Source organism: Castor canadensis, chromosome 9 (genome assembly GCF_047511655.1).
Source record: "Castor canadensis chromosome 9, mCasCan1.hap1v2, whole genome shotgun sequence".
NCBI classification, from domain to species: Eukaryota; Metazoa; Chordata; class Mammalia; order Rodentia; family Castoridae; genus Castor; species Castor canadensis.
The window spans coordinates 93,948,144-93,971,937 of NC_133394.1; the positions used below are offsets into that span (position 1 = coordinate 93,948,144).

The window sequence follows — 23,794 nt, forward strand, 5'->3', positions numbered from 1 at the left end:
CTGGAAGACCCTGAAAGCCAGGAATACCAAATTTGGGCTCTTTTTGTTGTCTAGGCCCCAAATAAGTAATTCATAAAATAACTGCATAGCTCTGATCTTCTGAAGTGTAGCTATTTTTAATTGAACTTCATTGGTATTTAGGATGCAAGAGGGAAAAAGCTCCCTCATGTGCCATACAGCTTGCATGGAAATATAGTATGGAAATGTTTTTAATTAATGTAACCTAAGCTTGTCCATGGAAGTCAGTCCTTTTCACCACCAAACCCCATCAAATCTCCCCAAAAATCTTTAAATCACTAAATTGCAGTAATTTAGTGAAATGTGAAAGGTAAAGCTTATCAAAATTAGTTAACTGTTATCCCAACTGGAATATTTTACTTCCTGTTAATACTTTTATGTAAAAGTTAGTCACTGGGCAGAAATGGGATTCAAACTTTGGGGCAGGACTAATATCTGTACTTTTCCAGGTAATCAGAAGACCTGACTTGGGGACTAGCTTTACTTCTATCTAAAGTCACTTTCCCACATAAAGCATATAGCTAAAAGTGCATTCTAGAAATATTAATCTTGGTTGGAATAACAAAAGGTGTGCACTTTCACAAGTGGGGAGCTTGTTTCCTCTTCCTTCATTTCTTTTTATCATAGGGAGACATCAGCTTACTTCAAAGGTCACAGAGAGCACAGATTTGCAATTAATGCAAACCAGGGCACACACATTGGAACTATTCTAAGTTACCATAGTTTTAAGGTTTTTTTACTTACAATTACAGTCTATTCCAACACAAATGAGACCTCTTTCTCCTTGGAATGTATTTTAACTACCTGTTTAGGTTGCCTGATCTCAGTTGTCCTTTGATATCTGTAATGCGAACTATACGGGGTTTCCAAGAATAGCAAATGATGTTCCCTATCTCTTCTTTCATATTATCGTGCTGTCTTTCACATGGGAACAAGCCAATTGCCACACAGCAGTGTTGAGGAGCACTGCTCTCATTCAATTGGCCTAAGGGTGCTCCCTACATCAGAACCGCAGGAAATGAGGAACATGAAGGGCCAGCTGGGGAATCTCAATTACCAAGTCATGTCTTTGTGAGTGATACCTGAACTGAACAATGTATTACAAAAAACATGCCACCCTCTTGTCATGAGCTGCCATTTATATGAGAGCTGGAAGAGACTTTTTTTGTTGTTGGTACCATCTCCTTTATTTCTTTACTACTTCAATGATGAAAATGAGTTTGACCATGGATAAAACAATACTAAGGGGAAAAAAGTTGGCAGGGCTCTGAGGTGAAAATTACCTACTCTGCTAGGTGAAGGCTCGGTTTCCTTTGGAGCTCTGTAGCCTTTGTAAGCATAAGCACCCACTCTTGGTTTGGATGACATAAGCAAGAAGGAAAGGCAGAACTCTAAGAACCTGAGACAGTCCTAACCCTGTTTGCAAGCACTGTGCAAGTTTACTGTTTTTATCAGGAAATCCAGGTGGGGAGAAGAGATTTACAGTTTCAGGTCACCGGTCTCAAAAGCTTGGCCATGGGCAGTGACATCAACATAATTACTGCAGTCCTAAGGACTCAGGGATTTCCTAGGCTCTATTAGCTAAATTCTGCCTTGTCCCCATGTAATTAATCACCAAAGCCATGTAGAACCTGGTTTTGGACACTGTATTTACCAAGTTTTTCCAGATTCAGACCTCCAAGGTTTTAGAGTAAAAAACACTGGAAAGAAAAATAATTTCCACACTTTGATACAGTTATGGGAAAAGTATAGCTTCTAGGTATTAATGGGCCACTTTTGGAGGCAGTTGGGGCCTATGCTTAATCCTGTAGACCAGTTTTTGTTTCTCCCAGCTCCCCAAGACTGCTTTTCTCCCAGCTAGAAATCTCTAGGTGTTTGGACTCTTAAACCGTTTCCTTTAGATTTTCCATGTTTTCTGAAAGTGTTACTGTTTTAAATGTGAGCATAGTTATTTTTTTCCTTCACACTTTTTGGGTTATCCTTCTCTTTATTGTGCTGTAGGCAGGTACTTACACAGACTTTTATTACCTAATATTTACAGTAAGTATCCCTTTGGGAGTCCTAAAGTGTTTTACAAATATTCTAATTTTTCAAACTAAGAAAATCAAAGTCTGGAGAAGTCTATAAACTCTTGCTGATATCTACACTGAGAATTAGAGATTCAACTGTAATAATAACAACATTAATTTAGTGCTAACTATGTAAGAGGTAAATTATGTACTTGTCTAATTTAATTCGACTGAGAATCCTGTAGAACATGTACAATATTATACCTATACTCTCATCTTACAGATGAGGAAAACATGATGCCCAGTGATAAGTGAACTGGCACTCAAATCTCCCACCTAAATAAATGACTCTGGTGAGATTTGAGCCAGGCAGTCTAATGACAAAGTCTGTTCTATTGCTGACATTTCTACTGTCCCAGAGCTTACTTTTGAAATGACTCTATAATTTCTCCAAATGGAAACATGTCAACAGTATTTTTGGTGGTCTATTTTCATGGACTTACTGAGATTTTATGATTTTAACATAAGTTCACCTTCATCTTTGAGCCAATAATTCAGCTCTTTTAGGCCATGTCAAATAAAATGCCATATTTCATTGACCAATATTTTTCCTGGGACCCAAGAAATAAGACATATTGAAAACAATATCAACTTAGTATCTATTATGTGGTTTCCTAATACAATGGTTCCCTAGGATATTTTAGATCCTTTTCTGATAAAGATGATGAGTTGATGCTGATCTGCCATCATTTTCCTGACCAGCTATTTTGTAATTAAAAAGACATGCTCTTTTGAGTTGGAAGGCTAATGTCAGGAATTCAGTGTGGATGTGGGATCATGCATAGTCCAATCAGTTCTTCCCAATGAGGCAACAAGCTATAGATTCATTAAGATCAGCTGTGCTTAGAAGCTAAATCTCACATTCTCAGTGAAGCATTTCCAAAACCATTTTAACCAACTATATGACTAATGAAAGTCACATCTGAAACAGAAAAGAGAAATTGCTCCATGGGGACAGACACTCTCTAAATGTAAGAAAAGGTGACATTGGAACAATTAAAATGTATGTTGGAGTTGATTTGCTTCTAGCTGAAAGCAACTGGCAAATAGCTAATTTTATCACCTTCACATGTATTTATCAAAGATATTTTGGAAATACTTCAAAACCAGATTAAGATTTAAGTAGTAAAAGTAAGTCAAAAGAGAATACAATAAGTGGAGGCAAGAATTTGAATTATTTTTAACAAAAATAATATCTGACAGTTGGAGTTCCTTATGGGAGTTTTTATTTGGCTTTATCAAGCTTTGAGGTTTAGCACAAGTTTAAAGAACTGGGCACAAAAGAAAAAAATGTGGATGAGAGTTTATAATAGTCATCCTGGCATTCCTAAAGTCTACAGGAAACCCAAAACTGAGCATCAGAATGGTGGGAAAAGAGAGCTGTGGTGGGAATGGGGGTGGGCAACAGAAAGCCCTTGATGGTATGGCCACGGAAGAGCAGCAGAGGTGTCTTGGCATGCACAGGTGAGGGTGTTCACTTTTTCTTCATTCTCAATTCAAAGTTCAGACTTTTTGAGATTAAGAAAGTATGTGGGTTTATTATCTATCTAACGGTTGATATTTAGTCACTGAAAATTATTCACTCACTGATTCGTGTATTTAGTGAATATTTACTGAGTACTTACACTGTGCTAGGAATACATTTGTGAGCCAAAGCAGAGAAGCCGTAACCCTCATGTATCTTGAAAAGCAGTGAAGACAATGAACAAACTGTGGCACAACTAGGTGTATGGAAACACACTGTGAAGAAGAAGTACAACTGATGGGTGGCCATTTGTAATTGGGAGACAAGGACTGAACTGGAGGCCCCACAGTAAACACCCAGAACATATAAGGTTGGACCTCAGATCTGGGCTGGACTTAACCAAGTGAAGTGATGCATTGGAGAAGGTTCTATGCAGGGGCATCCACATGAACAAATGCCCTAAGTCAAGAAGGAGACCCGTAGGCTCACGGATCTGAAAGTCAGCCAGTGAGGAGTGAGGATGGGGTATGGATGACATGGTTGTCACGTAGTGGACACATAAAGTATAAGCTTGGGACAACCTCAAGAGACTAGGATATTGGTATTAATAGGTTATGTATGACCTGATTTGAGTTTAGTCATAGCTCTGGCTGCTGTTTGGACAACAAGCAAGATGGGGGAGGCTGGGACAGGAGAGGAGATAAAGGGGCTGGTTAGGAGGCTATTGCTATGGAATTATGGGAGCTTTGACTTGAGAGAGAGCATGAAAAGAAGTAGATGAGTTTTGGAGCTACTAACAAGCCAATATCCACAGTACTAGGTAATGGGAAGAAGACAGGGGATGGAAGAAAAAAAAGATGACTACACCATTCACTGTAAGAGGACAGTCTTGGGTATGTATGATGGTCTGATATTTGTAAATCTGAACCTAAAATACCATCCTTTGTAGGATTATTGCTTTCTGATACATTTTGACCATTCTAAAAGAATATGGTAAGAAAGTGTTTAACATTATTTTATATGGTCTTCGCATGCCTATGTTTTAAAATTAAAACTGTTTATTCTTTTAACCTATTTTAATGTTTTTAAAAAATATAATAGTCATTAATGTACTATGATATACATTTATTTACTCCTAAAACTTTTCTAGGTATATTTTTAAAACCATTCTTTCATCTTTCTTGTAAGTTAATTATTTTCTCAAGTCTTTATTCTTCCTATGGGCAATGGATGTCTTATAGAGCAGAGTCCCTTGTACATATAGAAACATATAGATCCCTTATAGATACAGAAATATACAGATGCCTGTTCTGCCTATTGCTCTTTATTTAAGGGTATTTATTAACACCGTTTACACTGAATAAAGATGAGGTTCCAATCAGCAATTTAAAATTCAAAGGACATCACCAATTTCCACAATGGGTGTCCTCTTTGTAATGGAAAATAAAGGGTAGCATAGGACTACTGCATACATGGATTTTACAGGCAAATTTTGCAACCAGCAGAGTGTCTATAATTTTAAAGTTTGCATATGCAAAATCCAATGACATTTTGAGGATAACTTGTTTTGCAATGTCACTTCATCCCTCAAGCATTTACTGAGTCCCAACTGTGTACACCACCATTCAATTTCTTTCAGGGAATAAAAAAACCACTAGTTTCTACATGTGAAAAGCTCTGATTTAATAACAAGATGACACAAATTTAACACATCACATCTTCCTCTCTTCCTTTAAAAGCCAAACAAAAGCTGAAAAATGAAAACCAATCAATATTCATTTCTTCAGCACAGCTGATTTCGGATGACTGCGACTACCACTTGCTTCTCCTCCAACTGGGCAGCGCCTCCCCTTAGACCCACTGGCAGCACCTGACAATATCCCTTGTTTATTCCAGTAGTAACTTCCTTAGTACTGGTTGATTGATTCTTTTATTCATTTATTCAACAAATAGTATTGAGGGTCTGTCATGTGTTAGGCTCTGTTCTGGGGTTGGATATATAATTTCCATCTTCTTTGTGAACAAGGTCATTACTTTCATAAAGGTGCTTTGACCTCAGTTATCAGTAATGATTCTTTCTGGAATATTCTATTCTAAGTTCATGCCTGTCACAGGAGCACCCAGGAAAAGGGCTTCAACTCCATTTCTCTGTTTACCTTCTGGCTATTCTCACCTCACTGGTTCTCTACTAAATAACCAAATGTTCCCATGAAAGCTTTTTCCCACTCAATACCTTAAAGTTTATAATTTCACATTGACGTCAGATACATGTGGCCTTAGAAAGGACACTAAATATTTTTCCACCATAATTTTCAAGATTGCAAAATGAAGATAGAAATAATACTAACTTTACAGGGTTGCTGGGAGAATAAAAACAAATGCTATGTTCTGCAATGTTTATTGTATTTCCCATGAAAGACATCACTGCTAACAAAGAATAAGCAAGTTTTCTCCACCTCCACCCTACGTTGGCTGGAGTCCAAGAGGTAAACATTGAATTAAAACACTAAGAAGAATTATAATAACTGACATTTCTTGAGCTCTTCTTCCCTATTAGGAACTGGTCAAAGCACTTCGTATGTCATCTCATTTAATCTCCACAAGGACATGGTGGAACCTATCCTATCCCCTTTTACAAATGAGGAAAAATAAGGGCACAGAGAGTTGAAATAACTTGCCAGGGTTAGGAGTCAGAACTGAAACTGTTATCCAGTGTACTGCTTAGGTGATTTAGCTGAATTTGTACCCTGCCCTAATCTTTTTTGCCTTTGAAGACAGAATACCTGAAGGCCAGAGTGTCCTTTTCAGGTAGGCTAGCCAAAACCAGTTGGATCCAAAATGGTTGCCAGAGTGACCATCAGACAATCTCTGACTTCATTATAATCTAATTTCCCTAGTAAGGAACACACTTACCAGCCACCATGACAGGAAGTACCAGACCATAAAAGAGGTTAAAAGGGGTAGTGGCTGAGATAAGGGAGAATTTCTGCCTATTCCAAAAAAAGTCATAAATATTACTCCCCTTATTATCCTATCTCTCTCCCTCATTTCTTTTACCCTATATCTATGACTTTCCCACCCCCAACAGATCAATAAGTTGATTTGTGAGTCTAGAGTTTTGCTTCTCCATTCTCTGGTCATTGAATGAGCTCAAGCTGTTGGAGCTCAGTCTTGATTCTGTCTTTGTCTTCAAAACACCAAACAGAAAAAGATCCCATTTCCAAGGGGAAGAAGCCAGCAAACAGTTGGTAAAAAAAAACTTAGGAAGCTTGAACAAAGGTCATGCTGCAAATCCTTTTACTACTATACAGTTTCACTCCTTTACAACCTTGTGATGTTATGGGAATAAAAATCAGACAGGTGACAATTGACAATAATGAGTAATACATCATGTGATAGTTATTAAGTGACTAAGGTTTGCATTTTTGTAGAAATTCTCTTATGAGTTACACTCCGTACTTTAAACTTAAAAATTGATTGTGTCTGGGTAATTTAACTAATTCTTTCTTCTCTCTCTCTCCCTCTCTCTCTCTCTCTCTCTCTCTCTCTCTCTTTCTCAGTATCTCACCATGTTGGCCAAGTTGGTCTCAAACCCTCAGACTCAAGAGATCTTCCTACCTTAGCCTCCCACAGAACTGATTCATAACATATCAGTGTAGTCAAGAACGTTAGTGTTTTTCAAGATGACTTACCTGAACTTAATGCATGTTCCACTTCCTGCATGATGAGGAGGGGGGTGGTGGTCTCAGATTCACAGATCACTTTGCCTGACTCGGTGTCTTGGGGTGCTTTCTCCTCGGGCACTGGCTGAACTGTGGTATGGGAAGTGGGTGTGTGACCAGAGCTGTGCTCCTCTGTTGGGGACTCAGGTGCAGTTGGAGCTCCTGTGGGCTGGGTCACAGTGGTGCTGAGGTCAGGGGTGATGGAGGCAGAAGGGACCTCAGGTGGGAAGGTCAGTAGAGATGAGGATGATGAGGCTGGAACTTGAGGGGAGAGGAGCATAGGGGACTGTGATCCTGAAGCTGGCATGCTTGTTTCAGGGCTGCCTGAGCTCTGTTCCTCAGGTGTGGGTGTCAAGTAGATGGAAACACTTGTTGACAAGAGCCCAGGAAGTGAGGGGTCTGTGTGTGTGCCTTCCCAATTTGAAGCAGGGCTGGTGATTGCCTCTCCTCCAGACTCAGTTGAATTGTCCTTGGGAAGCAGAGGTGTTGGGTTTGTAGATGTAACTGAGAGAACTGAGGTGTTGTGAGTGCTGCTGGCAGGGGAGGCAGTAATGGCAGCAGTGCTCTGTGGAGAGCCGGTCCAGGTAGCAGTGGATGAGATAATTTTTTCAGGAAGAGAAACAGGCAAGGAGGCTGACATCGGCACACTCTGTACCCTCAATCCTGTGAAAGAGCCAGGACAAAAGCAGTTAGCACATAAAACCACATACTATGTGAAATAGAGGCCAGGCAACTGCCTTGCAGCTGTTGTATAGTATTGTCATGGGTATTTCTCATTTGGCATTGTGCAAGTGACACCCAATTGTGAAGGTCACTTCAAAAAAATATTCTTCCTACTAATTGTTCCCGTTGCTATGTAACTGTCAATAGGAAACAGCCCAAAGGCTCAGTAAGAGTAATTAGTGGGTCAGTCAGTGAAGAACAGCAGATAAGAGGAATAAACTTTATCCTCAGCTTTCTTAAATCAGTGTCCTTAGAGAGTGAGACCCTCACAGGAATGTGACTTACTGGAATTTGTCTGGATGACTGAGATGGTGGTTTATAATGTCTGCCTGGATGCTGTGAGTGTGTGGTAGAGAGGGGAAGGTGTACCTGCAGGAAGGGAGGTGCAGTCTGCAGAGGATTTTAGTCTTGTCCCTCTTTCCTCCATCCCTACATCCTGCAAAGCCAAAGGAGCTCACTGATTGGCTGTTTCCTGCCTTTCTCCCTTCTGTACTGTCACAGGCAGCCCTGGGCTGCAATGAATATACCTGTGAGCCAGTTCCCTACCAAGAAGGAAAGGAGGGAGGTCCTAGAATAAAAGCTAGGAGTCATCTGAGGTTTGGGAATATTTTCTGAGACTGGAGCCCAGTTCTCTGAAATTCTAGCCAGGGATTTTTATGATCCTATCATTTTTCTAAATGTTCTCTGTCATATTTTGTAAAATTTACTTGTTCAGTTTCACTCACTCATTCTTTGTTTGATGAATGGCTTCCATGTGCTAGCATTGTGATAAACATGGGGTTTATGGTCTTGCCTTCCATGCAACACATCTCTTCATTGCCTTCTTGTGCTCAATACCATTCCCCAACTAGCTTTTCCCTCTGCTCATTTCCATCTCGGTAGATGGGACCCACATTTATAAGGTTGCTCAGTTAAAAACTGGGATATCATTCTTCATGTACCTCTGTCCCTCACATCCCACATCAAACCTGATAGAGCCATGAGAATTCTCCCTTGAAACTAATCACAATCTAACCCCCTTCTCTTCCCCTTTAATTTCAACATCACTGAGCCAGCATAGACAGCTCTCTCTTTCTCTCTCTCCCTCTCCAGTGCTGAATATCAAACTTGGAGCCTTGTACATGCCAGGTAAGTGCTTTAGCACTGATCCACATCCCCAGCTTGGCAGTGGTCTCTTCACTGGCCTACTGGCTCCCAGGTTTCCTCAGATCTACTTTTCATAGCCAGGAAGTTTTTTAAAATGGCAAAGAAGGTAATGATTTTTAATTAATTAAAACACTTCAAAGGCAGTCTGCTGTAGTTAGAACAGAATCCACAATCATGTCACTTCATCTCTCCTCATCGTTCTGGTCTACTCATCCACCTCTTGTTCACAGTACTTCCCAGACAGTACTAATTAAAACATTTCTACTCCAGCCCCTTCTCCATTTCTTTAAAAGAGTTTTAAAAAAAATCTTAATGTAAAATATATACATAATCTAACATTTACAATTTTTATGTGTACAGTTCAGTGGCATTAAATATGTTCATATTGTTATAGACTCATAACATTTATCTTCAGAACTTTTATAGCTTTCCAGACTCAAACTCAATGTCAATAAGCAACAACTCTGTTTTTCCCCCCTACTCCAGTCCCTGGAATCCACCATTTCACATTCTCTATGAATTTGATGCTGCATAGAAGTAGAAGCACATGATATTTGCCTTACAATTGGTTTATTTCACTTAATGTCTTCAAATTTTAGCTATGCTATAGCTTGTATCAGAATTTCCTTCCTCTTTAAGGTTAAATAATATTCAATGGCGTGTAGATCATATTTTATTTATTTTTTCATTCATTGATGGACACTTCACTTGCTTCTGCCTTTTGGCTGTTGTGAATAATGCTGCATGGACGTGGTGTACAAATATGTTTATATCCTTGCTTTCTGTTCCTTTGGGAATACACTAAGAAGTAAAACTGCTTGGTCACATGGTAATTCTAAGCTTAAGTTTCTGAAGAACTGAAATACTTTTTGTTTTTCATAATACTAGTATCTTTTCCTGAAATTCCACATTTATTTACTTATTTATTATCTCTTTTTTTCAGAATTCAAGTTCAATGAGAGTATCTGACCTTCTTCACTTTCCTCTGAAGCTCAAGATGGTACCCAGACCATAGCAAGTGTTAAATAAGTGCTTGGGGAAGTAGGCAGGCAAGAAGAAAGGAAGAAAGAAGGCCGAAGAACTGTCTTCATGAATATGCTACCATGTCTCCAGTCTTTTCTATGTGTTCTTAGTTGTGGCTGCATCCATCATAGCTTCCTCAGGGAGGGTTGCCTGTCTGATGTTATTTAAAGGCAAATAATACCATTCAAATTCCTCACTCTGTCATTCCACCATGAAATGTGCCTATGGCTGCTGTCTTATTAAGTCTTTAATTACTTAACCTTGCATACCCTGAGATTTCCTTTGAGGTGGTAAAGGCCAACCATAAATAAGATTCAGAATGAGCAGAGTGTGGGTTAGACACCAGCACAGAAGAAAGGAGGAAAAGAAAAGAGGGGAAATATTGAGGTACATGGAATAACATCTGCTTACTTCATCATTCTGCCACTTACTAGTTTTAGGAACTAATGGAAAGAGTCTATCTTTAACTTAATGTTTGAATTTTTCAAAATAATTGGTTTTATTTCATTTAAAAGGAATTGTTCAGGAGCTGGGGGCATGTTGGCACGATGAGGCCCTGGATTTGATCTCCAACACAAGGGAGAAAGAGAAAGAAAGAAAAGAAAAGAAGAAAAAGAAAAGATTTAAAAGGAGTTGGGAAAACTAGGAATACAAGGAAAGTACCTCAACATTATAAAAGCTGTATATGACAAACCTACAGCCAGCATTAGACTTAACGGAGAAAAACTGAAACCATTCCCTCTAAAATCAAGAACCAGACAAGGATGCCCACTATCTCCACTCCTATTCTACATAGTACTGGAATTCATAGCCAGAGCAATTAGGCAAGAAGAAGGAATAAAAGGAATACAAATAGGTAAAGAAACTGTCAAAATATCCCTATTTGCAGATGACGTGATCCTATACCTTAAAGACCCAAAAAACTATACTCAGAAGCTTCTAGACATCATCAATAGCTATAGCAAGGTAGCAGGATATAAAATCAACATAGAAAAATCATTAGAATGTCTATACACTAACAATGAGCAAACGGAAAAAGAATGTATGAAAACAATTCCATTTACAATAGCCTCAAAAAAAATCAAATACCTAGATGTAAACCTAACAAAAGATGTGAAAGACCTCTACAAGGAAAACTATAAACTTCTGAAGAAAGAGATTGAGGAAGACTATAGAAAGTGGAGAGATCTCCCATGCTCATGGATTGGTAGAATCAACATAGTAAAAATGTCTATACTCCCAAAAGTAATCTACATGTTTAATGCAATTCCCATCAAAATTCCAATGACATTCATTAAAGAGATTGAAAAATCTACCGTGAAATCTATATGGAAACACAAGAGGCCACGAATAGCCAAGGCAATACTCAGTCAAAAGAACAATGCTGGAGGCATCACGATACCTGATTTCAAACTATATTACAAAGCAATAACAATAAAAACAGCATGGTACTGGCACAAAAACAGACATGAAGACCAGTGGAACAGAATAGAGGACCCAGATATGAAGCCACACAATTATAACCAACTTGTCTTTGACAAAGGTGCTAAAAATATACGACGGAGAAAAAGCAGCCTCTTCAACAAAACTGCTGGGAAAACTGTTTAGCAGTCTGCAAAAAACTGAAACTAGATCCATGTATATCACCCTATACCAAGATTAACTCAAAATGGATCAAGGATCTTAATATCAGACCACAAACTCTAAAGTTGATACAGGAAAGAGTAGGAAATACTCTGTAATTAGTAGGTATAGGTAAGAACCTTCTCAACAAAACCCCAGCAGCACAGCAACTAAGAGATAGTATAGATAAATGGGACCTCATAAAACTAAAAAGCTTCTGTTCATCAAAAGAAATGGTCTCTAAACTGAAGAGAACACCCACAGAGTGGGAGAAAATACTTGCCAGCTACATATCAGACAAAGGACTGATAATCAGAATATATAGGGAACTTAAAAAACTAAATTCTCCCAAAACTAATGAACCAATAAAGAAATGGGCACGTGAACTAAACAGAACTTTCTCAAAAGAAGAAATTCAAATGGCCAAAAAACACATGAAAAAATGCTCACCATCTCTAGCAATAAAGGAAATGCAAATTAAAACCACACTAAGATTCCACCTCACCCCTGTTATAACAGCCATCATTAGCAACACCTCCACCAACAGGTGTTGTCGAGGATTCAGGGAAAAAGGAACCCTCTTACACTGTTGGTGGGAATGTAAACTAGTACAACCACTCTGGAAAAAAATTTGGAGGCTACTTAAAAAGCTAAACATGGATCTACCATTTGATCCAGCAATACCACTCTTGGGGATATACCCAAAAGACTGTGACACAGGTTACTCCAGAGGCACCTGCACACCCACATTTATTGCGGCACTATTCACAATAGCCAAGTTATGGAAACAGCCAAGATGCCCCACCACTGACGAATGGATTAAGAAAATGTGGTATCTATACACAATGAAATTTTATGCAGCCATGAAGAAGAACGAAATGTTATCATCCACTGGTAAATGGATGGAATTGGAGAACATCATTCTGAGTGAGGTTAGCCTGGCCCAAAAGACCAAAAATCGTATGTTCTCCCTCATATGTGGACATTAGATCAAGGGCAAACACAACAAGTGGATTGGACTTTGAGCACACGATAAAAGCGAGAGCACACAAGGGAGGGGTGAGGATAGGTAAGACACCTAAAAAATTAGCTAGCATTTGTTGCCCTTAACACAGAGAAACTAAAGCAGATACCTTAAAAGCAACTGAGGCCAATGGGAAAAGGGGACCAGGAACTAGAGAAAAGGTTAGATCAAAAAGAGTTAGCCTAGAAGGTAACACACATGCACAGGAAATTAATGTGAGTCAACTCCCTGTATAGCTATCCTTATCTCAACCAGCAAAAACCCTTGGTCCTTCCTATTATTGCTTATACTCTCTCTTCAACAAAATTAGAGATAAGGGCAAAATAGTTTCTGCTGGGTATTGAGGGGGTGGGGGAGAGAGGGAGGGGGCAGAGTGGGTGGTAAGGGGGGGTGGGGGTAGGGGGGAGAAATGACCCAAGCCTTGTATGCACATATGAATAATAAAACAATAAAAAATATAAAATAAAAGGAGTTGGTAAATACCACGAACTGTAAGCAGTTACTTTCATACTAAGCAGGAACAGGCAGACAGACTTCTCAACTTAGGCCACATAATATTCCAAGCTGTGCCTGTGGTCTTTTGATAGCAGTGAACTATCAACAGTTTCAGAATGAGTTCAGATCAAGAAATCCTTGAAATATGAACAAAAGAACAGTTGGAAAAAATACTACTAAAACACTAGAGCTTCATATGTAACTACTGAAGCCTAGATAACTGCTTTCTGGCAGCATCCATGGCAGATTTAAAGATTCAGAGGGCAAATTATGACAATCTTAGCTACTGTTCACAGTATCATATATTGCAGATGGAGGCAGAGTGAACCTCATTCTCATAGCTAAGCTAAAGGCATGCTGAACATCTGAAATAAATGAGAACCACTGAATGAAAACATTCATTCAAGCTTCTGTGTCCATGGTTTTGCCTTCATAGAGTTCACTATGTATTAGGACAGAAAGGGTATCCAACTTCCTGCAATAAAATGTGATAAACACTTTATAAAAGTTAAACCAAGTTTCAATGGGAGTCTTGAGAAATGATTAATAAATTCTGTAAGGGGACCACAGAATGTAAAAATATACAATGTCATTTTCAAATGACATTTAGAAAAGTTGCAGAAGAGGCAACACTTGAATTGGTTGTGAAAGGATAAGAATATACATGATGTTACTTAAGATACATGTTGCTCAGGGTGACACTTGCATTGTCATTTCCAGTGGAGCTAAAAGCTGTACTATGGAAAGCATTACAGTACTAAAAATGATACGCTCCAAAGGATTGGTTTTGTTGCTGGAGAAATTCCATTTCCCTAATTCTTACTAATATACTCCTATCCTGACTGCTTCCTAAGAGAACAGCAGATAACCACTGATTTTCCATGGCTACCTATTGAGTATTTGTTTAAAGTACTTTACAGTCCAGTTCAAGCAATTTCTACTCCTAACAAACCAACAATGCATGAAATTATGTGACAACATTCGTTATCATCACCTGAATGAGGCATTAAAAATCTCTGCTTTGCCTTATTTGATGTACATTTCCTATTGCCCTGACTGCCTGAGGGTGGGTGTCCTTTCAGCATGAATGTAGCCAAGGTTAAGATGCTGTAACTGTCATAAAGAATGCTGGTGTGTTAGTCTGCTGTAATTAAATATGATAACATGGGTGCTTAAACAACACAAACTCATTTCTTATATTTCTAGAGGCTGGAAAATCCAAGATCAAGATACTAATCAGTTGCTTCTTGGCCTTTTGCCTGAGATCAAGTGTAGTAAGATGCTAATCAATTCAGTTTCTGGTAAAAGCCCTCTTCCTGGTTTTAGGTGATTGCCTACTATCTCAGATGGCCTTTCAACAATGGTGGTGGTGGGAATATGGGGAGAGAGAGAGAGAGAAAGAAACAAAGAGAGAGAGAGAAACAAAAAGAGAGAGATAAAAGAGAGAGAGACAGAGAGAGAGAGAAACAAAGAGAGGTAAAAGAAAGAAAGAGAGTGAGAGTGAGCGCTCTCTAATACGAGCACTAATCCCATCACAACAGTACTACTCTCATGACCTCATCTAACCCTAATTATCTCCCAAAGGTCTTGTCTCCAAATACTATCACACTTGAGGGTTAAAGCATCAGCATTCAGAATCTCTAATACAAGTCATCTGAATGACTTGTATTTCCACAGGAATACCAAGGTGAATGAGTCTAATGGGTAAGTATACTTTCTTAGGATTTCAAGAAAAGGTTCTAGGCTAGAGAGCGCTGAGTACATCTCATTTGCAATTGAAGGCACAGACATGAAGAAAGGACATGATGTGATTAACTTTACACATCTAAGAAGAAGGACTGGGCAGAGTCTGCCTAGAAAGAACTGTGTAAAGAGAGTCAGAACTAGAGCTCCTCTGATCCTCATAGACATACTGTGCCCAGCCTCAATCCGGGTAATAATACAAATCTACATAGATACGTCACAATGAAACTTCCTGTGTAGCTATCTTAAACAAACAAAAATGTCTCTTTTTCAAAAATGAAGGACAGGAAGGTAGAACAGGTCCTGTCTGGGGATTGGCACCAGTGGGAGGGAGAGAGGATATAAAGAAAGGGTGTGGGAGGTGAATGTGGTGAAATATTATGTAGTCATGTATGAAAATGGGAAAATGAGATCTGCTGAAACTATCCCAGGAATGGGGGAGGGGATAAAGGAGCATGATGGAGGGGGTGAATTCAACTATGATATATTGTAAGAACTTTTGTAAATGTCACAATGTACCCCAGTACAACAATAACATGATAATAATAAAAAATAATGCAGTTGCTAGTCCCCGATCATGCATGCATTTATGTACACATTTATCTTTTAGCTCTAACTTCCACATATGGGGGGAAACATGCAACCTTTGTCTTTCTGAACCTGGCTTGTTTTGCTTAACATGATGATCTATAGTTCTACCCATTTACCTGCAAACAACATACTATTATTCTTCTTTATAGCTGAATAATACTCATATGTATATATAACATTTTCTTAATCCATTCAGCAGTTGTAGGGCATCTGGGCTATTTCCATAGTTCAGTTATTGTGAATAGTGGTGCAATAAACATGGGCATGCAAGTGTCTCTCTTGTATCCTGACTTATATTCCTTTGGATATATGCCCAGGATAGTATTGCCAGATGGTATGGTAGGTCTAGTTTTAGTTTTTTGAGGAATCTCCATACTGCTTTCCTGGTAGCAGTTGCACTAATTTACATTCCCAACAACAGTGTATAAGGGTTCCTTTTCTCCCACATCCTTGCCAGCATTTGTGTGTGTGTGTGTGTGTGTGTGTGTGTGTGTGTGTGTGTGTGTGTGTTACTGGGGCTTGAACTTAGGACCTTGCACTTGCTAGGCAGGCACTTCACCACCTGAGCTACAACTCCAGCATTGTTTGTGTTTTTGATGATAGTCATTCTGATTGTAGTGAGGTGAAATCTCAAAGTCATTTTGATTTGTATTTCCTTTATGGCCAGGGATGCTGAGCATTTCTTCATGGTATTTTTTGGTCATTTGTACTTCTTTTATCTGTTCAGTTCATTTGCCCATTTATTCATTGGGTTTTGGATTCTTTGGGAGATTAGTTTTTAAGCTCCCAGTATATTCTGGCTATAATCCCTTGTCATATATATAGCTGGCAAAGATTGTCTTCCATTCTGTAGGTTGTCTCTCCAGTCTTGTGACTGTTTCCTTTGCTGTGAAGAAGCTTTTTAGTTTTATTAAACCCACTCACCTCTCATTAGAGGTGAATAAGCATTGTTTAAAAACAAAGTGACATTTCTAGACATGATGTGCCCTGTCTGGACAGTGACCCACCCACATACATGATTTGGACTGATGCAGGAAAGAAACCTCTTAGACTTAGTCCAGATGTGAGGTTTAAGGGCACGAGGCCAATTTACTCTGAAGTTTCTCCTTGTAAGTTTACAAATGGCAATCATTCCTGAAGTTTGGTCAGACTCAAGCTTCTACATTGCAAGAAAAGCTGACAGATTATTGCTCTGAAGAAAAGCAGATTCTTAGTTGGATAGAAAATTATCTGTTTCTATCTGTAATTCCTTTATGGAGGAGACTAATACCACTGTTCATATCTCTGATATTTGAAAGAGCTTGTGTTTGCCTTGCTCCCTGGTTTCCTGCCTAATTAGGAGGAGAGGCTTAGGGACTAATGATTGGGACATATAGGCAAATTCTCCCAGTGAGGGAACAGTTGCAAGGCACCATAGGCTGGAGAGACTATGATCTGCACCTCCTGATGAACCTGTGTATCAAGAATAGGAGTCAGTAAGTCCTTGAACTCTCTTACTTGTCCTTGGATTTCATGAGCAGCAACCAGGGCCAGTGTCAGAGTACTCAGGTACACTCCGCTCACCTGTTTCTTTTTTCCCCTTTGGCCTGTTCTTCTCTGCCCTTGGCTTGTCAATAACCTGAGAAAAACAGGTGACAAGCTTTGGCAAATTTGGTGAAATTTAATCAAAACACAGTCAAACTTCTCTTGTGCCTGCCAGATCAGGCTGCAGGTCTGCCTGAGTCTCCTGGCAGATGTCCTAGCTGCAGAAGGTTTGTGGGCAGAGTGACTGCTAACAGGCACTTCACATAGTGATGCTGGGTGTGCATGTGCCTGAGTGCATGTAGTCATGTGCACACACATGCACACACACTGAATGAGTGAGTGAGCTGAGTGTTCTCCTCAGAGCTGTGTATTGAGCACTTTATGCTCATTTAACCATCAGATCAACTCTAACATAGACACCTTTTATTTCCATTGCACGAATGATCAATGGGGCTTAGAAAAGTAACATCCCTAAGGCCACAGAGGTACATGGAACAGCTGAAGCTTGAAGCTTGAACCTGAGATTGTCTTGCTCTAGGCCTAACTTTTTAAGTGCCCTATGATACTGAATTGGGATAATGAATTGACTGCAAGGCAGTCAATCCTCAGTTTTCCTCTGTCTCCCTAACAAATTCTCTAGTGTGGGTCACAAAAGTAATCTTAAAATGTTATTTGAATGTATGAACCCTTTCTCCCTCCTTAATCCTATCACTAACTTCTTCATGTCCTCCTTGGCACATTCTGTGACCCCTTTCATGGTCTCCCTACCTCACTCTCATGGGCCCTGTGATCTTGTCAATCTGAATCACTGAGTGTTCCTGAAATGTTCCAGAACCATCTGTCTCCCTGCTTTTGCCGCTGATGTTCTTCCTACCCTGACTCCTTCCTGCCTTCCTCCCCTCTTGCTATCCCAATTCTGAGAACTAGAGTCTGACCTCCTCTATGAAATATACTCTAATTCCATAGTGCCTTTCTCCTCTGCACAGTCACAGGACTTGATACAGACTGGAACTGCAGCATGTACTATACTGATCCATCATTTCTTTCTATGCTTGTCTTCCATTGAGCTGGGAGCCCTGCCAATAAGGACTGCAACTTGTCCTTTGTTTCATCATGCCTAGCACACAGAGGGTGCTCATTAAATATTGAGTAAAGTTTTAGATTTTCTACATTTTGAAAAACAAATATGTTCTGGCTTATTTGCTGCATCATGATAGCAGAAACGTATCCTCCCTTTGATTTGTTTGTAAGTTTCATAAAAATGATCAGCTATCATGAAATTTTGGGTGAGCCTCTAAACAGACTTTAGTTGCATTTGTTTGCTTATTTTTAGAGGCTGTAGGGATTTCTTCTCTTTATGCACGACATAGACTAGTCTCCAGCTGTTGAAATGCTGACCATCTATTATTGGCCCAAACACAGATACCTACATTAAGTGAAGTGAACATTAGCAGGAGAGAGAGAGAGAGAGAGAGAGAGAGAGAAAGGATCTACAGGGCTTTTCTATAGTATCAAAGCTGGACCTTAGTGTTTTTTAGGTTAGGTGAAACCACATCTGTAAAAGTTCCCATATTGTTTTTGGTTGGGGCTGCTAAGGGCATCCAATGCTCTAGAAGATTCATCTAACATCAGAAATTATTACTAATTAGAGCATGGTCCAACCATATGGTGTTTGAAAGCTATCATATGTCTAGACAGAATGTGTGTGCCCCAAAGCCATCAAACTATGTTTAAGAGGACACTTGTTAGAAAAGTCATATTCTCCTGAGTGTTTCATTTATGGAAATGAGATGTAATTCAGTCCCAAAAGAGGAAAGAGCTTCTATTTTCCAGTCACTGAATCAGAACCTGCAGACCTGGTGTATGACTCAATTTCTCCATCCATAAAATCAGTATTAATGATATCACTAGGCTCCCCATTGGTGCTGTGAATGCTAATGAGAAAATAACATTTGTGAAGCATGTGGTATGTCCTGCAGAAAAAATATATTTTCTTCTCCCCCACAATCTGGCATAACATCTGTCTTTGTCAATCAACAGTCCTCCAAAACCTTTTTCTAGGTTGGAAGGGACTGTGGTGGTAGGCCCTAGGAGGAGGCTATGCTAAGCAAGGATGCTGACAGATGCTTGAAATTCTGAAGGCACCATATTGTAGTTTCTCAGTGTGAGACAGTGTAGAGAAGGAGGGAAAGCAGGTTGTGTTTGGTCCTTTGCTGCTGAAGATGGGTACTAGCACATGCAGTGGATAGTAGCAAGGGAGGAGAAAGGCCCTACGGCTGCATTCAGTTGCCAGGGGATTTTCTGAGGGACAATGTCATTTTCTCTGGTACTTCCCTTCCATAGGCTCAATCCTAATATTTGTGGAGTCCGTGGCAAGAGTACACACAAAGACCCACACAGAGAATATCTGAATATGCAACTATTATAAAGCTCCCACCTGCTGCGGACCTCTGTAATTACTCCAAGACTAATGAGACCAGAGATCCTTTGCAATTATACAGCCCAAAGCCAAGCTTGAGTCCACCCAAACCCAGGATGGAGCCTGACCTGGAGACATTCCCCAGGCAGCCTCCCCTTCCCCATGCGTGACTTTTCTGGCAGGGTTTTTAGACATTGCTAGGCAAAAGGCAAAGAAGGAGGCAATACAGTTTCTACTTTGGGTGCTTTGCTAGTGACCAGCTTTTAACAAAGGCAGTCACTATGGTTCTCCCGAACTGAGGCTAGGGTTCTCCTCTCTCTCCCTCACCCTGGGCTGGAAGGTCATATCCTCCAGCTTGGGAACCCTGTTCAGCTGCCTGTCCCTCGCCTATTTGTTCAGTTACCAAAATTAAAAAAAAAAATCCTCATAAGATTGAAAGAAGGAAGTCTTTTGTTTGGGTGTTTGTAAAATGTGGGGATCTCTTGCCTGATTGAGGGGTAGCATACAGTTTCACCCATTCCCTATAAGCTGAAGTCACAATGAAATAATTTCTCAATCCTGTAGGCCGGGAAACAGCTGGAGCTTAACAAAGCCTTGTAGCCTGCCTTGCTTGGAGTCCCAGTTTTTCCTCAGAGGATCTTTTCAGGTTTATGTGACTCAAATGGTTGAGGCAGCCCTGGAGCAGTTGCACTACTGCCTTTGGAACCTAAATGTACCTTTCCACTTCTTTTGCCACCTTATGGTCTCTAGCTCAGCTGATTCAGCCATTCATGACTTCTTGCTCCATAAGGAGCTAGTGCCTTTAAGGTTCAGCTCCATGGCAGTCTGCTCAGGAAGGGCAGTTCTCAGAGGCACCCTGGGCATACACATCCTTACGTTACTACTGGCAAATCAGCAGGCAGTTTGAATGCTACAGGATAACATCTATAAAAGGCATTAGGCTTTGGATTCCTGTGGGCTTCACCATCATGGTCCACCACTCACCATCCAAGGCAGGCAAGAGGGCAGGGATAACTCCAAGACAATGACTCAGGGTGTTTCTTCAGAGGTGGGAAAGGGCAGCTGGGACTTTCTGAGAGAAGACTCAGAACGTGTGTCATTGGTGCACCCCTTCATTTTCCTGCTATCATTGCTTGTGTTATGGTTTTGTTCTTTCTTTCCTTTTATTAATTTTTAAAGTTGAAATATTAAAAAATACAACTTCCATGCAGCAAAATGCACACATTTTAAGTATACAACTCAATGAACTTTTGCATGTGTCCATTTTGTGTTACCACCACTCAGATAGATCAAGACACAGACCCTATTAGCTTCAGAAAAGTTCTCTATGTCCTCTTGTCACATGACTGTCCCAGAGTAACTCTTAGTCTGACTTTTATTACTTAGATTTGCTTTGCCTGCATTTGAACGTCACATAAATTGAACCATGCAATGTGTATTCTTTTATGTATGGATTCTTTCACTCACCAAAAGACTAACCTGAGTCTTTTTGTGCATTACCAACTCATTGTTTTTTCCCTGCTGGATTGTATTCAACTGTATTATAGACCTCAATTGATTTACCTGTTCTACTGAAGATGGACTTTTGAGCTGTTTTCAAGTTAGGGCTACCACAATAAAGCTGCTTGCTTAATACCTTCTGATTTAATACTTTTCTAGTATCTGTTACATGCCAAATTCTGAGTAATTGATAAGTCATTAATCTTCACAATAAATCTAGGGTGAGTATTATCGATATTCCCATTTTGGGATATCATTTTAGGAGTTAAATAACTCCCCAGGACACACAATTACATTCAAATTCTACACAATGGTCTTAGACTCAAACTCAAGAAAGCAGTCTATTTTTATGGCTTGCTCTCTTAACCACCATGCCATACAGTTGCCTACAATGGTTAAAACTATAACCTAAACAACTTAGTTGCCATGTAACCTTGCACAAGTTTCTTCATCACTCTGTTTCTTTATCTACAAACTAGGGATAACTGCAGTATCTCCACTGAAAGGTTATTGTGAGGATTAAGTAAATAACTCATGTAAGACAGTTACTGTTGCTTCGCTAATTCAACATCTATTTTAAATTCCTTTTTTGCCTATCTTCTTACAGAGGATATAAAAACAAAATGCTGCCTTCCCAGCCTCATTTGCAGCTAAGGAATGTCAATGAACTCTTGTTCTATGCATGACATGGATGGAGCACAGGCTAAGAGACTCCTAGAAAAGTTTTTGCATCCTTAAAAAGGAATATGTAAGAAGGGGGAACTGTCTTGGTGAGTATTCTTCCTTTTCCTGCTTGTCTTTAATGCAGATGTGATGTTTGGTACAGTGACAACTGGCTTAGGGAGTCAAGAATGAAAGTCAACCCACTAAAGTGCAAGGGGAAAAGAGCCTTTTGTCTTTGACAAAAGGCTGTTGATCTGTTTAGGTGGCCCTGGGGTATTCTTCTCCAGACTTGCTGATAAACAAACAATATATATCTTAGAAATTGTTTGGTCAGGGTTTCTATTACACGCAATATAAATGGAAGATCATTTAAAAAAAAAACATACCACAGTGTCTGGCACAAAGCAAGAGTTCGATAAATATTGGGCTATTTGTTGAACTCTGTCTAATAAAACCTGAGTCCAAATGCTCTCAGCCCTTAAATCTGTTAATGATTTTCAACAGGTGTTTTTAGTACCAGCAGAAGGAGATGCTTCCTCCTCATAGCAACAACTGAGAACCCCAAGGATAGAATGCTTCCCATGTTTTTTAACAAAGCAGCATCCGGAAGTACTCTCTGGTCTGATGTCTAGTGAAAGCAAGCTGCCTCCCACATTCAAAGAACGTATCAAAAAAAGAAAAAACAAAACCAAAAAAAACCCACTTAAATATGATTTAAGTTTTCCACCATCTTAAAAAAAGTTCAGAAGCTTCTGGGGTGGTTTTCAAAATGAATCTTGAGGTGACACGCACTAGGTTTAAATGACTCTGGGCAGCTGAGGAAGCAGAGGAAACAACACTCAACAACAATCAGGGGCCCATACCTTGTTATTTTTAGGTGGGCTGGCCTGCTTTTATTAGTGCCATGAGGTTGCAAGCTAGAGCACACTCACTAGAAAAGCATCTTCTTATTATTTAAAAAAGGTAAGTATCACCTAGCATTTACATTTAAAAAATTCTATTAGATTTGATTTGTTTAGGTCTGACTCAACAACTGTTATGAGTGTCTGCTATGAGCAGGGTACCCAGTGTCTAAATCGTGTGTTTCATAGTCATACAGTCTTCCCGTTGGCTACTTCCCCTTCATGTATGTGGATGCATATTGTCTCCTGCACTTGGCCTTCTTGTGTAAAAGCCTCTCATATTAGGTCAGCCATAATTCTTCCTCTACCACCTTTGTTTCACACAGATTGTCTATTTTGTCCAATATCCTAGAAGAATAAACAAGTAGGAAAGGTGATTAGTAAGTGGCTAAGTAAAATGGTAAGATGTGTTAATTAATTATGATTTCTGTCCTTCAGTTCTTTTTTTTTGTTTTGCCTGATAAACTCTCTCTGAAACTACATGCTTAAAAACTGAAATATTGTCAGGCTGTAGTTCTTAGAACAAGAAGAGCACTGTCTTCCACAGACATCTAAATGAGAATGAGGTTTATTACTCTCTTGCATCTTCTAGGCTGGAAGTGACATAGCAGAACTGGGAGCTCTGAAGTCTGTCTGTCTGTGTGGGTCCCAAGGCCATGGCTCCTTGGATGAGCTGGTTCTCCTCTTTGAGACCTAGCTCCCTTTACCATCAGGGACCCTCAATACCATCAGGTATCCAATGCACTTGGATTCTCTGCTGACAGGGGTCATTTTCAAAACAAGGATAGGTTGAATAATGTAGGCTGTGGACAGAAGTATACTGTACAGCAGGGCCTTACTTGTCATAAGAGACCCCAGAAGATTTGGGGCTGTATTTTCTCATGGAGTGTTTCTAAGTCCTGAAATGCTGTCAGTGATAGAGAAACCATCTAAGGGAACAAAAACCTCATACCCATTCTGTCCCTGAATAAAGTAAGGGGCTGGAGAGTGGGAACTCATTCCTCGGGTTACAGGAGCACGAGCATCTTGAAGGTTGCACAAAGGTGTGAATAGTATATAGTGGGGCAGAACTTATTACTTGCTGAAATGCAGTAGAGTTTGAATGTGTCCCCTAAGGTTTATGTGTTGGAAAGTTAATCCCCAG

General features: G+C 39.7%; 1 protein-coding gene across 1 annotated transcript in view; it reads right to left on the reverse strand.

The window, feature by feature from the left end:
- The window catches only part of Parm1 (prostate androgen-regulated mucin-like protein 1), a 109,058-nt gene that overhangs the window by 21,724 nt on the left and 63,540 nt on the right, over nt 1–23,794 (reverse strand). Inside the window, exon 2 of the mRNA XM_020156545.2 lies at nt 7,245–7,937. Within this exon, the coding sequence (XP_020012134.2) occupies nt 7,245–7,937 (693 nt within the window). The remainder of the gene's footprint in view (nt 1–7,244; nt 7,938–23,794) is intronic.